The sequence below is a fragment of the Setaria viridis genome, chromosome 4 (assembly GCF_005286985.2).
Source record: "Setaria viridis chromosome 4, Setaria_viridis_v4.0, whole genome shotgun sequence".
NCBI classification, from domain to species: Eukaryota; Viridiplantae; Streptophyta; class Magnoliopsida; order Poales; family Poaceae; genus Setaria; species Setaria viridis.
Window position 1 is genome coordinate 18,124,131 of NC_048266.2, and position 13,675 is coordinate 18,137,805.

Sequence of the window (13,675 nt, forward strand, 5' to 3'; positions counted from 1 at the left end):
GACATGTCTACACTTCGAGGGCTTTCCCGCGATCTTGTGGGATACCTTGAAATGGTTCGGGTACCAATCTCCACCGTTGTATGCGGGACGATTGTACCTGGAGCAAGGCGTCCAAACGTGCAACGTACAAGCAGTAGTACCTCCCCCTCCTGTGCGGCCCGACTGGCCCTCGTTTGGGATATCAGCATACGGCCTTGCCCCGGAAGACACCTGGGAGTCAGCCGCTCTTCAGCTCCTTACTCAATTCTGTCAGCTGCACCCACTAAAGGTCACCCTAGACCCTATCGGCCTGTTCCCTGCCAGGAACCGGTTGGACCCGGAGTGGCTCGACCGCGTCAGCAATATCGAGGTGCTGGCCACCACCTACTCAATGGTCACCATCTCTACCAACATCCGGTGTATGTCAGCCCCCTATCGGCTGATTGAGCTCCAAGGACGAGCCATGACTATCCTTGCTTGGACCGCCGTGGATGCCCAAGGACACCTCCAGGCCGCCAAAAGAGACCTGGTGGGCCAAACATATCAGCTCATCCAACGAGGCGTTCAGATCCATGACATGCAGGACAGAATCTCTGAGCTCGAGGGAGAAGTAGCCGACTTGGTGGACGGCATGATCGAGCTATCAGAAGAAAAGATGGAGGTGGAAATGGAGCTGGCGGTTGCCAATGCTCATCTGGACGAGCATCACGCCGAGCTCGATGATATGCATGCCCTCCAGATGCAGCTGGAAGCTCAAGAGGACCCTGAGGAGGTTGAGGAAGCGTCCAGCATGGACATTGAAGAGGACGACGCCCCTTCTCCTACTCATAGTGTTCCTTTGTAGATGGAGAGTAGCAGGGAACCCATTCTTTTGTTGTACTCCTCGGCAGCCTAAATTTTGGAAAGTTCTGTAATAGGTTAGCCTTGAGTCGAGTACTCCTTGTCTTTTAGAGCACCTCTGTAAAAAGATCCCAATGAAATCAAATCCTGAGTCTGACTTTTAACTCTTTACAAAATGTTGGAATGTTAGACTAAGTGAGTTGTGCTGTGACCACACACGCTGTTTTCCGTGGGTCTGTTCAAGTTGGCCGACCCCGGTTCGCGAGATCGGATGCGCCCGACCCTTCGAGGCAGTTCTCCGCCTCACCCGACCTCTTTTTGGTGTGGATCGTTGCCGACCCCTTTTCTCGGGATGCTCGCCTAGCCCGACCCTTTGGCTTAAGTTCAGAAATAAGAGAATTCCAGGAGTCTGGGTATGGTTCGCCCGAAGTCGGGTACAAGGCTAAGATAGATGCTAACTAACATGACCATAGGAAGAGTGTGTGTCTCCCTTATGAGGACATGTGTTGCATTATCGGCAAGAGTTGCATTGGAGGATTTAACTTGTGCGTTCCTATCGGTTGGAGTATTTCTAAGATTATGAATTTAATAGGATGTTAACTCTTGCAGATGGCGCATCGCACCAGATCTGGTTCTGTGCCCGGCAGCAGCGAGCAAAGACAAGATCTTCCCCCACCTCCACCCCCATCTCCACTAGAGGCGATCTTAGCGGCCCAGACCGAGCTGCTGAGACACCTGGTACAAGGACAACAACAACAACAGCCGCCCCATGGCGGAAGGGCTCAGCAACAACCTCATGTTGCTCGGTATGAAGACTTTTTGGGGACGCAGCCCCCATTGTTCCAGAAGACCCAAGACCCGCTCGATGCAAACGCCTGGGTTCGCACCATCGAATCCAAGTTCGAGCTTCTCACCGCCCAGTGCCCCGATCACAACAAGGCCCGGTTTGCAGCCCAGCAGTTACATGGTTCCGCTCAGCTATGGTGGGATCACTACCACGCCATGTTGCCGGCCAACCATGTCATCAGCTGGAATGAGTTCAAGACTGCGTTCAGAGCGCACCACATTCCGGAGGGTCTCCTGGAGCGCAAGCTCAATGAATTTCTGGCTCTTCACCAAGGAAACCGAGATGTGTTACACTACGCTCAGGCCTTCAACGACCTGTGTCGTTATGCTGGATATCACGCGGACACCGACGAGAAGAAGAAGGACAGATTCCGCAGAGGGCTGAGCTTGGAGCTCAGAGAAAGGTTAAACCCGATAAGGGTGGATACGTACAATGAGTTGGTCAACCTAGCCATCTCCCAAGAGGACTGCATGAAGGCTCTGGCAGCCGAGAGGAAGAGGAAAGCCCCGCTGCCAACGCCCAGCCCACCTGCGCAGCGTTTCAGAGTGGTTCCACCCCAGGCGCCCAGCCGACCCCAGCAGTCGGGAAGGTGGATTGCCCGACCCCCACCAGCAGCAGCGCCCCGTTTTCCCGGTTTCCAACCACAGGCGCCCCGGCCAAACCTGCCGCCATCCCCACGCCTTGCAACGGGTAACCGCTGTTATGCCTGCGGCGATGTGGGACATTTCACCAAGGACTGCCCCAGAAATCAGAGCCCGCGCCCACGGCAGAACAATGCAACGCCCAACAAAGGAAAGAGGCCCAAGGTGCAAGTTCGCCAAGGTTGACTGAACTTCACCCACGCAGCAGAGCTTCCTGAAGGTGCGCCAATAATGACGGGTACCTTTCTGATTCACAGTTTTTCAGCTTTGGTTTTGTTTGACTCGGGAGCTTCACATAGTTTTATCGGGAGAAAGACCCGTGACAAGTGTGGGTTACAAGAATGCCAAACCAGAGGGTCTTTTAGAATATCCACCCCGGGTGGAGTGATCACATCTGAAAGGATAAGTATCAATGTGCCTATTCAGCTGGGCCAAAACCTTTTTAAGGAAAAATCTGATCATCCTTGGCCTGGAAGGAATAGATATCATTCTTGGAATGGATTGGATGACCCGACACCAAGTGGTTCTAGACCCAGCCGCCCGAACCCTCCACATCAACTCGCCCTTTTATGGCAATTCTACCCTGTTCTTGAACCCTCCTAAATCTGCACTCCCCTGTACGTACCCTCTATCGTAAGCCCGACTAGAGAGCCTCCCTGTTGTCTCTGAGTACCCTGATGTGTTCCCAGAGGACTTGCCTAGCATGCCACCTGATAGAGACGTGGAGTTTACCATAGAGTTGATCCCCGGCACCGCCCCCATCTCCAAAAGACCCTATCGAATGCCACCAGCTGAGCTGGCCGAGTTGAAGACCCAGTTGCATGATCTGTTGGAGAAAGGTTTCATCCGACCCAGTGCATCACCTTGGGGTTGCGCAGCCCTGTTTGTGAAGAAGAAGGATGGCAGTCTACGCATGTGTGTAGACTACCGACCTCTCAATGCGGTGACAATCAAGAACAAGTACCCACTCCCCCGCATTGATGTCTTGTTTGATCAGTTAGCTGGAGCTAGAGTGTTCTCCAAGATCAATCTTCGTTCAAGCTATCACCAGATCAAGATCCGACCATGTGACATCCCTAAGACTGCCTTCTCCACAAGATATGGACTCTACGAGTACCTGGTCATATCTTTTGGACTCACCAATGCACCCACATACTTCATGTACCTCATGAACTCGGTATTCATGCCCGAGTTGGACAAGTTTGTAGTGGTGTTCATTGATGATATCTTGGTATACTCGAAGAGCGAAGAAGAACATGCCAACCATCTTCGCATAGTTCTCCAACGGCTGAGAGACCATCGGCTCTATGCCAAATTTTCCAAGTGTGAGTTATGGTTGGATAGTGTCAAGTTCTTAGGACATACTATCTCTAAGAATGGCATAGCCGTCGACCCCAGCAAGGTACAGGAAGTCATAGACTGGAAGCCTCCTGCCTCAGTGCACCAGATCCGAAGTTTCCTTGGACTGGCAGGCTACTATCGGTGTTTCATACCGGATTTCTCCAAGATAGCTAAGCTGATGACAGAGTTGCTGAAGAAAGATGTCAGATTCGTGTGGAACGACAAGTGTGAAGAAGCCTTCAAGACCCTGAAGCACTTGCTGACCACAGCCCCAGTTTTGGCCCAACCCGACCCCTCTAGGACCTTTGACGTGTACTGTGACGCCTCTGGCACTGGACTTGGGTGTGTTCTTATGCAAGACAACCGAGTCATTGCCTCTGCCTCACGAGCGTTACGACCTCATGAGCTGAACTACCCGACCCATGATCTTGAGTTGGCCGCAGTGATCCATTCCTTAAAGATATGGAGACATTATCTGATGGGCACCCGCTGCAACATCTACACCGACCACAAGAGCCTCAAGTATATCTTTACCCAAGCCGACCTCAACATGCGCCAAAGAAGATGGCTGGAGTTGATAAAGGATTATGAATTGGAAGTACACTATCACCCCGGCAAGGCCAATGTAGTGGCCGACGCTCTTAGCCGCAAGCCCTATTGCAACTGTTTGTTGGCGACGACCTTCACCGAAACTTTGTGTCATGAGATGGGAAAACTCAGTTTGGAAATTGTTTCCCCTGGAACCCTCGGCCACATCACCCTTGACTCTGTTTTAGAAGAACAAATAAGGTCAGCACAAGTAAAGGATGAGGAAGTACAGCGGATCACCAGGAAGATCTCCTGGAAAGATGAAGGATATAAGCAGTTTTGGCAGGACGAAACTGAAAACGTATATTATGGAAACCGACTGGTTGTACCGGCCGACCCCAACTTGAGGAAGCAGATCCTAGATGAAGCTCACCTCTCCAAATTCTCAATCCACCCAGGCAACAATAAGATGTACCATGATCTATGCCAAACTTTCTGGTGGAGCGGAATGAAACAGGAAATTGCCCGGTACGTTTCAGAGTGCGACACTTGCCAGTGTGTCAAGGCCAGTCATCTAAAGGTAGCAGGTACTTTACAACCCCTACCTATTCCCTCTTGGAAATGGGAAGATGTCAGCATGGATTTCATTGTCGGACTGCCTCTTTCATCGCAGCGACATGATTCCATTTGGGTTATAGTGGACCGTCTGACCAAGACCGCCCACTTCCTTCCTGTCCACACCACCCACACAGTCAAGCAGTATGCAGAGCTGTACCTTGACCGCATAGTCTCCCTACACGGTGTGCCTAAGACCATCATCTCTGATCGAGGAATTCAGTTTGTAGCACGCTTTTGGGAACAGCTACAAGCATCCATGGGCACCAAACTCATCCATAGCTCAACCTATCATCCTCAAACCGACGGTCAAACCGAAAGGGTAAATCAGATCCTAGAAGACATGTTAAGAGCTTGTGTCATCCACTATGACAAGAATTGGGACAAATGCTTGCCATTGGCGGAGTTCTCCTACAACAATAGTTACCAAGCCAGTTTGAAGATGGCACCATTTGAAGCATTGTACGGACGGAGATGCCGGACCCCATTGAACTGGTCCCAAGCGGGAGAGAGACAAGTTTATGGCCCTGACTTAGTAGTAGAAGCCGAAGAACAAGTGAAGGTAATTCAAGCAAATCTCAAGGCTGCCCAATCTCGACAGAAGAGTTACTCCGATAGGCGAAGAAGGCCCCTACAGTTTGACATTGGTGATCATGTGTATCTTCGAGTTTCCCCAACCAAAGGAGTGCAACGGTTTGGAGTAAAAGGAAAATTGGCTCCCCGTTACATCGGCCCGTATGAAGTTGTGGAAATTTGTGGACCCGTTGCCTATTGGATCCAACTCCCAAAACAACTATCAACCATACACGACATTTTCCATGTGTCTCAGCTGAAGAGATGTGTCCAAGTTCCAACCGAGATCTTAGAACAAGAGCAGCTACAAATCAAGCCTGACCTGACCTATGCAGAGTATCCGGCCAAGGTCCTTGACCAGAAAGAAAGGCATACCTGGCGCCAAATGGTCAAAATGTACAAGATCCTCTGGAAGAACCACACGGAGGATGAAGCAATGTGGGAAACAGAAGAGTACTTGAACAAGCACTTCCCCAGTTTTCTTCCCAGCCAAGGAGGTAAAGGCTACACACCCCCATCGGTTACTTCTACATTCGAATCTCGGGACGAGATTCTTTTTAAGGGGGGTAGGCTGTAACGGCCTCGGACAAAAATCCTTCGCATCAATCTTAATCCGAGCCCTGATCACCTGTTCTAGTTTTTCCAAGCCTAAGTGTTCAACCTCCAGATCTTCCGACCCCTGCGATCTGACCCCTCGCCGTGGTCTCCCCAGTTCCGACCCCGCCGACCCCCAACCCACCGTCGGATCTTCCTAAGCCATCCCGCAGCATCACCCTCCAGTTCGAGCCGTGGACCACCGAGGCTGACCGGTAGGCCCACGAGATCTTTTCCCCAAGATCTCCCGCGACAGGCGCACTCGAGTTGCATGCTCGCTTCAGAGTTCCCCCGCCACGTGGCTCAACTCCTCCGACGCCCGCCGCTCCGCCTCGTCTTCGGCCCGCGACCGGATGGATTCTCGCGCCCCCTTCCCCAATCGCGGCGGAAGCTCCCCTGCTACCCTTTCTGCAGCACCTCGCCGCCTGCGCCCATCATCACATCGCCAGATCCCGGCCGCAGAGCCCGATGCCGCCCGTCTTTTCCATCACCTCGCCACAGTCGCGCCGCCCCGGTCTTCGCTACACGACGATTCCTCCTCCGCCAACCCAGATCGCGGCAGCGACAGCTCCTTTTCCCGCCCTGTCAGAAGCCGCCCCGACAATCTGTTGCTCCGCGCTCGCCCGCGCGCCCGCAGCCGCCTGTCTTCTCACCTGTGCGCCCTCGTTCCTAGCGCCGTTTTACCGGTCACTTCCATCAAATCCACTGCACGACGACGCCCGCCTCCGCCAAATCTCAACCACCGGCAAACCTGCGCCTGCGCCACCCTGACGTCAGTGCCCAATGACCGCCGGCGTCATCACCGAAGTCCTGCTCCACCGCCCTCATTGCTCAATCGCCGCCCGGGCAGAGCACTCCACCTAAGTCTGAGGAACTCTCCTCTCTGCTCAAGCACCACCTTTTCCCCAATCCACCAGCCACTGCTTTTAGTGCTGCCCAAGAGTAGCTTGAGATCCACAGGAAGCACCGCCACCGCCGGAACACCGCCGGACGTTCTCGCCGCCGTCCCAAGCCCTTAGTCCTTTCCGCCCCAAGCCTTCTCCGTAAGACGAAGGTAGGCTGCCGACCCCTGTTCGCTTCGTCCGACCCCTTTTATCCGCCCGACCCCGATTCCATCTCGCCCGACCCTATCTGTTCCGCCGACCCTTCTCTGCCTCGCCTGAGGGCTCGGCTGTATCTTTTTCTTTGAACCGAGGGTGTATGTGTAAAACTTGGGGACTTCTCAGCGTTAAGTCTGAGGACCCCTAGCACCTCTATTCCTCTAGATTAAGGGTCAGATCATAAGTTCCTTCCCTCCGACCCTTACTTCTTGATCTCCATCAACTCCACTGAACCTCCCCACCATCCTGTAACTTGTCGCAAGTTTCTGGGCTCAGACTTGCAAGTGTTGCTGTTGAAATAACCGTCTATGCTAACTAATACATTGCATTCGTGTAGAGCTACGTCTCGCCGACGGCTACTACGAGCTGCACCCGGCGCCAGAAGACGACGGTGTAGCTGAGCTCCTGCCCCCAGAAGCCGAAGCTGCCCCAGAAGTCGAGCAGTTCCCTTCCTCCTTGCTCGAAGGCAAGCCCCGGATGCATGAATCCCCCTATGTTTTACCAGACTTGCGCATGCCTTCTTTAACATGCTTGTGCATTTACATATAGGAGTTGCTTGGAACCCTAGATGCATAACTTAGCTCCCTTGATCTGAACACTAGCTGTTGGACCAAGTAGATGCTTTGCTTAAATAGGAAAACGGTAAAAGCCGAGTGATTTGCTGTCACTCGCGAGTATAGGATTTGGATGTCTACCCTTCTGTTACAACTATAAGGACGATGGACAGGGCAGGGTTACGGGTAACTCTTTCGTGGTCGGTTGATCGTCCCGTCTATCTTTGCAACTTGCTAAGGCCCGACAGTGGTGGTGTTCGTGATCAAGTGTTTGAAAGTACTAATCTCATACCTAGTATGGGATGGGGAAGCCTAGTACCTGATTGAACTAGGGCGTGGCTTATACCCCTGCTGTCCCTGGAACGAGGTTCCCATGGTGCATCATGTGGGTGCAAGTGCAGTCACAGTACGGCAGAGGCCAGGACTGTGGAGCATTGCATGCCAAGGGAAGTTTGGACCTGACACGTGCCTAGGAATTGATGGGGACGGCCGACACGGGAAGCGACCCTTGTGGTGCGCGGATGTCGTGAGATTAGGTTCGCCATGCATGGTTAAGAAACTCGAATCGAGTCGTCTGCCTCTCACAGTTTGAGATTGCTTGATCGCTATGTCATCCTGAGTAAACAAGGAATCTGATGATGACATGGTTTTGTTGATGTTGTATATACCTTTTGGTTGGTTCTATGCTTGCTTAGAATAGGTTGCAAACTAAGACCGGATAATGAACTTAAAACCGGAGCTAAAACTTGAAAGTAGGGATACATCTAGAGCTTTTGGCAAACAAACCCCTCAGCCAAAAAGCCTTGCATGTCTAGAAGGGGTAGTTTAGAGCGCTCCCTATCGGATAAGTCTTGTTGAGCTTAGTAGCTCAGCTTTGTTGTGGCTCTTTCTTTTTAGGTGAAGTTGCTGCCTCCGAGCCTCCTTCTGCTGGCACTTGGCCACCCCAACTCCCTCCGGGTTGGACGGTTGAGTGGGATCCCTCCTCGGATGGCGAGGAGAGGGATCATTGACATCCCGGTTGGCCTCACCAGGGATGTCCGACCCCGACGAAGTAGCTTCCGCTTGTTGTTTTATCTTCTGTGGTTTTCTTTCAAACCTTGTAAACTCTGATGATGTTTTATAACCAAACTAGATGGTTAAATTGCTTAACTTAGTGGACTTGCTGTAGTCTCTGGAACCGCTCACCTTCATGTGGGTTTGCTATTCGGTCCTGTTCAAGTGGTTAATTCGGATGAAATCCGACGGCACTTCGTGTTTACTTGGTGAAGGCATGAGTGTCGCATATCAGGCGGCTTAATCATGTTGAATCAAGCAAATCCGAAGTGGATCCGCCACAGCTGGTACCAGAGCCAGTTTAGCAAGACAGAGAACACAACAAGCCCTAACACATTTCTTTGAAAAGATAAAAGTTGCAAGAAACTCTTTGAAAATTTTCTCGTACAATCGTTAACGACGACTTTAGTGCGAGAGGCCCTAGGGGATTTTGGGGTTGTTTTAGGTGGCTAATATTTATTTGGTTATCTTGATAACCCTTCCAGCACTTCTCCACGTTTATCATATGTGTGCCGAGTTCCGCATCACGAGTATGCGAGGGTTGATAGGGAGTTCTATTCAAAGGACCCTATCATCGCGGTTGTTTCGCCCACGTCTATCATACGTGCGCAGGTTCCGTATGTAATCCATACGAAGGTTGGTACGGTTCGATTCCAACGAGCCTATCAGCACGGTTGTTCGCCACGTCTATTACACGTGCGCCGATTCCGCATCGCGAGTATGCGAAGGGTTATACGGTTCAATTCAAAGGGGACCTATTTCCACGGTTGAGTGCTATCCATGCAGCCTTGAACGCATGGGTGTCGTTCCTATAGTGAGCGGTAATGTTTGGGAACGCTTTCGTGGGTGCTGGCACGAAAGGTTCGTGTGGTTGTGTTTTTTTCTGTAGGTACACTAACCGCGTTCGCTTAGGAGACGTTGCTAGAACCGACTAGTTATTATAGGGAGAGACGTACTGGTTGCCTTGCCACCGGCACTAACCGCGTAAGACCAAGTTTTGGCAGTTGTTTTGGTTGAGAACGAGGTAGGCCGTGCATGCGACATAAGCTTAAAATCTGTAAAGTCACCCTCCTCAAAAGCAACCTTGCTCGGAGAAGCTCTTCTTCGGTTCTAAGGATTTCTAGTTCCTCCAGCTTGTTTTCGGTTAAAATCTGGATGCTTTCTCTGTCCGACCCCTGACCTTTAGAGTTCATCTCACGTGGTTTTGGTTCTTGGTTCCAGATGGTCGCCCCCGGACATGTCCTGTATGGAGCGGATGGCACCTTCCATTCGACATGTCTACACTTCGAGGGCTTTCCCGCGATCTTGTGGGATACCTTGAAATGGTTCGGGTACCAATCTCCACCGTTGTATGCGGGACGATTGTACCTGGAGCAAGGCGTCCAAACGTGCAACGTACAAGCAGTAGTACCTCCCCCTCCTGTGCGGCCCGACTGGCCCTCGTTTGGGATATCAGCATACGGCCTTGCCCCGGAAGACACCTGGGAGTCAGCCGCTCTTCAGCTCCTTACTCAATTCTGTCAGCTGCACCCACTAAAGGTCACCCTAGACCCCATCGGCCTGTTCCCTGCCAGGAACCGGTTGGACCCGGAGTGGCTCGACCGCGTCAGCAATATCGAGGTGCTGGCCACCACCTACTCAATGGTCACCATCTCTACCAACATCCGGTGTATGTCAGCCCCCTATCGGCTGATTGAGCTCCAAGGACGAGCCATGACTATCCTTGCTTGGACCGCCGTGGATGCCCAAGGACACCTCCAGGCCGCCAAAAGAGACCTGGTGGGCCAAACATATCAGCTCATCCAACGAGGCGTTCAGATCCATGACATGCAGGACAGAATCTCTGAGCTCGAGGGAGAAGTAGCCGACTTGGTGGACGGCATGATCGAGCTATCAGAAGAAAAGATGGAGGTGGAAATGGAGCTGGCGGTTGCCAATGCTCATCTGGACGAGCATCACGCCGAGCTCGATGATATGCATGCCCTCCAGATGCAGCTGGAAGCTCAAGAGGACCCTGAGGAGGTTGAGGAAGCGTCCAGCATGGACATTGAAGAGGACGACGCCCCTTCTCCTACTCATAGTGTTCCTTTGTAGATGGAGAGTAGCAGGGAACCCATTCTTTTGTTGTACTCCTCGGCAGCCTAAATTTTGGAAAGTTCTGTAATAGGTTAGCCTTGAGTCGAGTACTCCTTGTCTTTTAGAGCACCTCTGTAAAAAGATCCCAATGAAATCAAATCCTGAGTCTGACTTTTAACTCTTTACAAAATGTTGGAATGTTAGACTAAGTGAGTTGTGCTGTGACCACACACGCTGTTTTCCGTGGGTCTGTTCAAGTTGGCCGACCTCGGTTCGCGAGATCGGATGCGCCCGACCCTTCGAGGCAGTTCTCCGCCTCACCCGACCTCTTTTTGGTGTGGATCGTTGCCGACCCCTTTTCTCGGGATGCTCGCCTAGCCCGACCCTTTGGCTTAAGTTCAGAAATAAGAGAATTCCAGGAGTCTGGGTATGGTTCGCCCGAAGTCGGGTACAAGGCTAAGATAGATGCTAACTAACATGACCATAGGAAGAGTGTGTGTCTCCCTTATGAGGACATGTGTTGCATTATCGGCAAGAGTTGCATTGGAGGATTTAACTTGTGCGTTCCTATCGGTTGGAGTATTTCTAAGATTATGAATTTAATAGGATGTTAACTCTTGCAGATGGCGCATCGCACCAGATCTGGTTCTGTGCCCGGCAGCAGCGAGCAAAGACAAGATCTTCCCCCACCTCCACCCCCATCTCCACTAGAGGCGATCTTAGCGGCCCAGACCGAGCTGCTGAGACACCTGGTACAAGGACAACAACAACAACAGCCGCCCCATGGCGGAAGGGCTCAGCAACAACCTCATGTTGCTCGGTATGAAGACTTTTTGGGGACGCAGCCCCCATTGTTCCAGAAGACCCAAGACCCGCTCGATGCAAACGCCTGGGTTCGCACCATCGAATCCAAGTTCGAGCTTCTCACCGCCCAGTGCCCCGATCACAACAAGGCCCGGTTTGCAGCCCAGCAGTTACATGGTTCCGCTCAGCTATGGTGGGATCACTACCACGCCATGTTGCCGGCCAACCATGTCATCAGCTGGAATGAGTTCAAGACTGCGTTCAGAGCGCACCACATTCCGGAGGGTCTCCTGGAGCGCAAGCTCAATGAATTTCTGGCTCTTCACCAAGGAAACCGAGATGTGTTACACTACGCTCAGGCCTTCAACGACCTGTGTCGTTATGCTGGATATCACGCGGACACCGACGAGAAGAAGAAGGACAGATTCCGCAGAGGGCTGAGCTTGGAGCTCAGAGAAAGGTTAAACCCGATAAGGGTGGATACGTACAATGAGTTGGTCAACCTAGCCATCTCCCAAGAGGACTGCATGAAGGCTCTGGCAGCCGAGAGGAAGAGGAAAGCCCCGCTGCCAACGCCCAGCCCACCTGCGCAGCGTTTCAGAGTGGTTCCACCCCAGGCGCCCAGCCGACCCCAGCAGTCGGGAAGGTGGATTGCCCGACCCCCACCAGCAGCAGCGCCCCGTTTTCCCGGTTTCCAACCACAGGCGCCCCGGCCAAACCTGCCGCCATCCCCACGCCTTGCAACGGGTAACCGCTGTTATGCCTGCGGCGATGTGGGACATTTCACCAAGGACTGCCCCAGAAATCAGAGCCCGCGCCCACGGCAGAACAATGCAACGCCCAACAAAGGAAAGAGGCCCAAGGTGCAAGTTCGCCAAGGTTGACTGAACTTCACCCACGCAGCAGAGCTTCCTGAAGGTGCGCCAATAATGACGGGTACCTTTCTGATTCACAGTTTTTCAGCTTTGGTTTTGTTTGACTCGGGAGCTTCACATAGTTTTATCGGGAGAAAGACCCGTGACAAGTGTGGGTTACAAGAATGCCAAACCAGAGGGTCTTTTAGAATATCCACCCCGGGTGGAGTGATCACATCTGAAAGGATGAGTATCAATGTGCCTATTCAGCTGGGCCAAAACCTTTTTAAGGAAAAATCTGATCATCCTTGGCCTGGAAGGAATAGATATCATTCTTGGAATGGATTGGATGACCCGACACCAAGTGGTTCTAGACCCAGCCGCCCGAACCCTCCACATCAACTCGCCCTTTTATGGCAATTCTACCCTGTTCTTGAACCCTCCTAAATCTGCACTCCCCTGTGCGTACCCTCTATCGTAAGCCCGACTAGAGAGCCTCCCTGTTGTCTCTGAGTACCCTGATGTGTTCCCAGAGGACTTGCCTAGCATGCCACCTGATAGAGACGTGGAGTTTACCATAGAGTTGATCCCCGGCACCGCCCCCATCTCCAAAAGACCCTATCGAATGCCACCAGCTGAGCTGGCCGAGTTGAAGACCCAGTTGCATGATCTGTTGGAGAAAGGTTTCATCCGACCCAGTGCATCACCTTGGGGTTGCGCGGCCCTGTTTGTGAAGAAGAAGGATGGCAGTCTACGCATGTGTGTAGACTACCGACCTCTCAATGCGGTGACAATCAAGAACAAGTACCCACTCCCCCGCATTGATGTCTTGTTTGATCAGTTAGCTGGAGCTAGAGTGTTCTCCAAGATCAATCTTCGTTCAAGCTATCACCAGATCAAGATCCGACCATGTGACATCCCTAAGACTGCCTTCTCCACAAGATATGGACTCTACGAGTACCTGGTCATATCTTTTGGACTCACCAATGCACCCACATACTTCATGTACCTCATGAACTCGGTATTCATGCCCGAGTTGGACAAGTTTGTAGTGGTGTTCATTGATGATATCTTGGTATACTCGAAGAGCGAAGAAGAACATGCCAACCATCTTCGCATAGTTCTCCAACGGCTGAGAGACCATCGGCTCTATGCCAAATTTTCCAAGTGTGAGTTATGGTTGGATAGTGTCAAGTTCTTAGGACATACTATCTCTAAGAATGGCATAGCCGTCGACCCCAGCAAGGTACAGGAAGTCATAGACTGGAAGCCTCCT

General features: G+C 52.1%; 2 protein-coding genes across 2 annotated transcripts; both read left to right on the plus strand.

Moving 5' to 3' along the window:
• Positions 1–653: 653 nt before the first annotated feature.
• On the plus strand, positions 654–2,630 carry LOC140222417 (uncharacterized). Its single transcript, XM_072292939.1, has one exon. The coding sequence runs from the start codon at positions 1,429–1,431 to the stop codon at positions 2,491–2,493; it is 1,065 nt and encodes a 354-aa protein (XP_072149040.1). The 5' UTR covers positions 654–1,428; the 3' UTR covers positions 2,494–2,630.
• Positions 2,631–10,589: 7,959 nt separating this feature from the next.
• Positions 10,590–12,483, plus strand: LOC140222418 (uncharacterized). Its single transcript, XM_072292940.1, has one exon. It carries the CDS (start codon positions 11,365–11,367, stop codon positions 12,427–12,429), a length of 1,065 nt encoding a protein of 354 aa, XP_072149041.1. The 5' UTR covers positions 10,590–11,364; the 3' UTR covers positions 12,430–12,483.
• Positions 12,484–13,675: the final 1,192 nt, after the last annotated feature.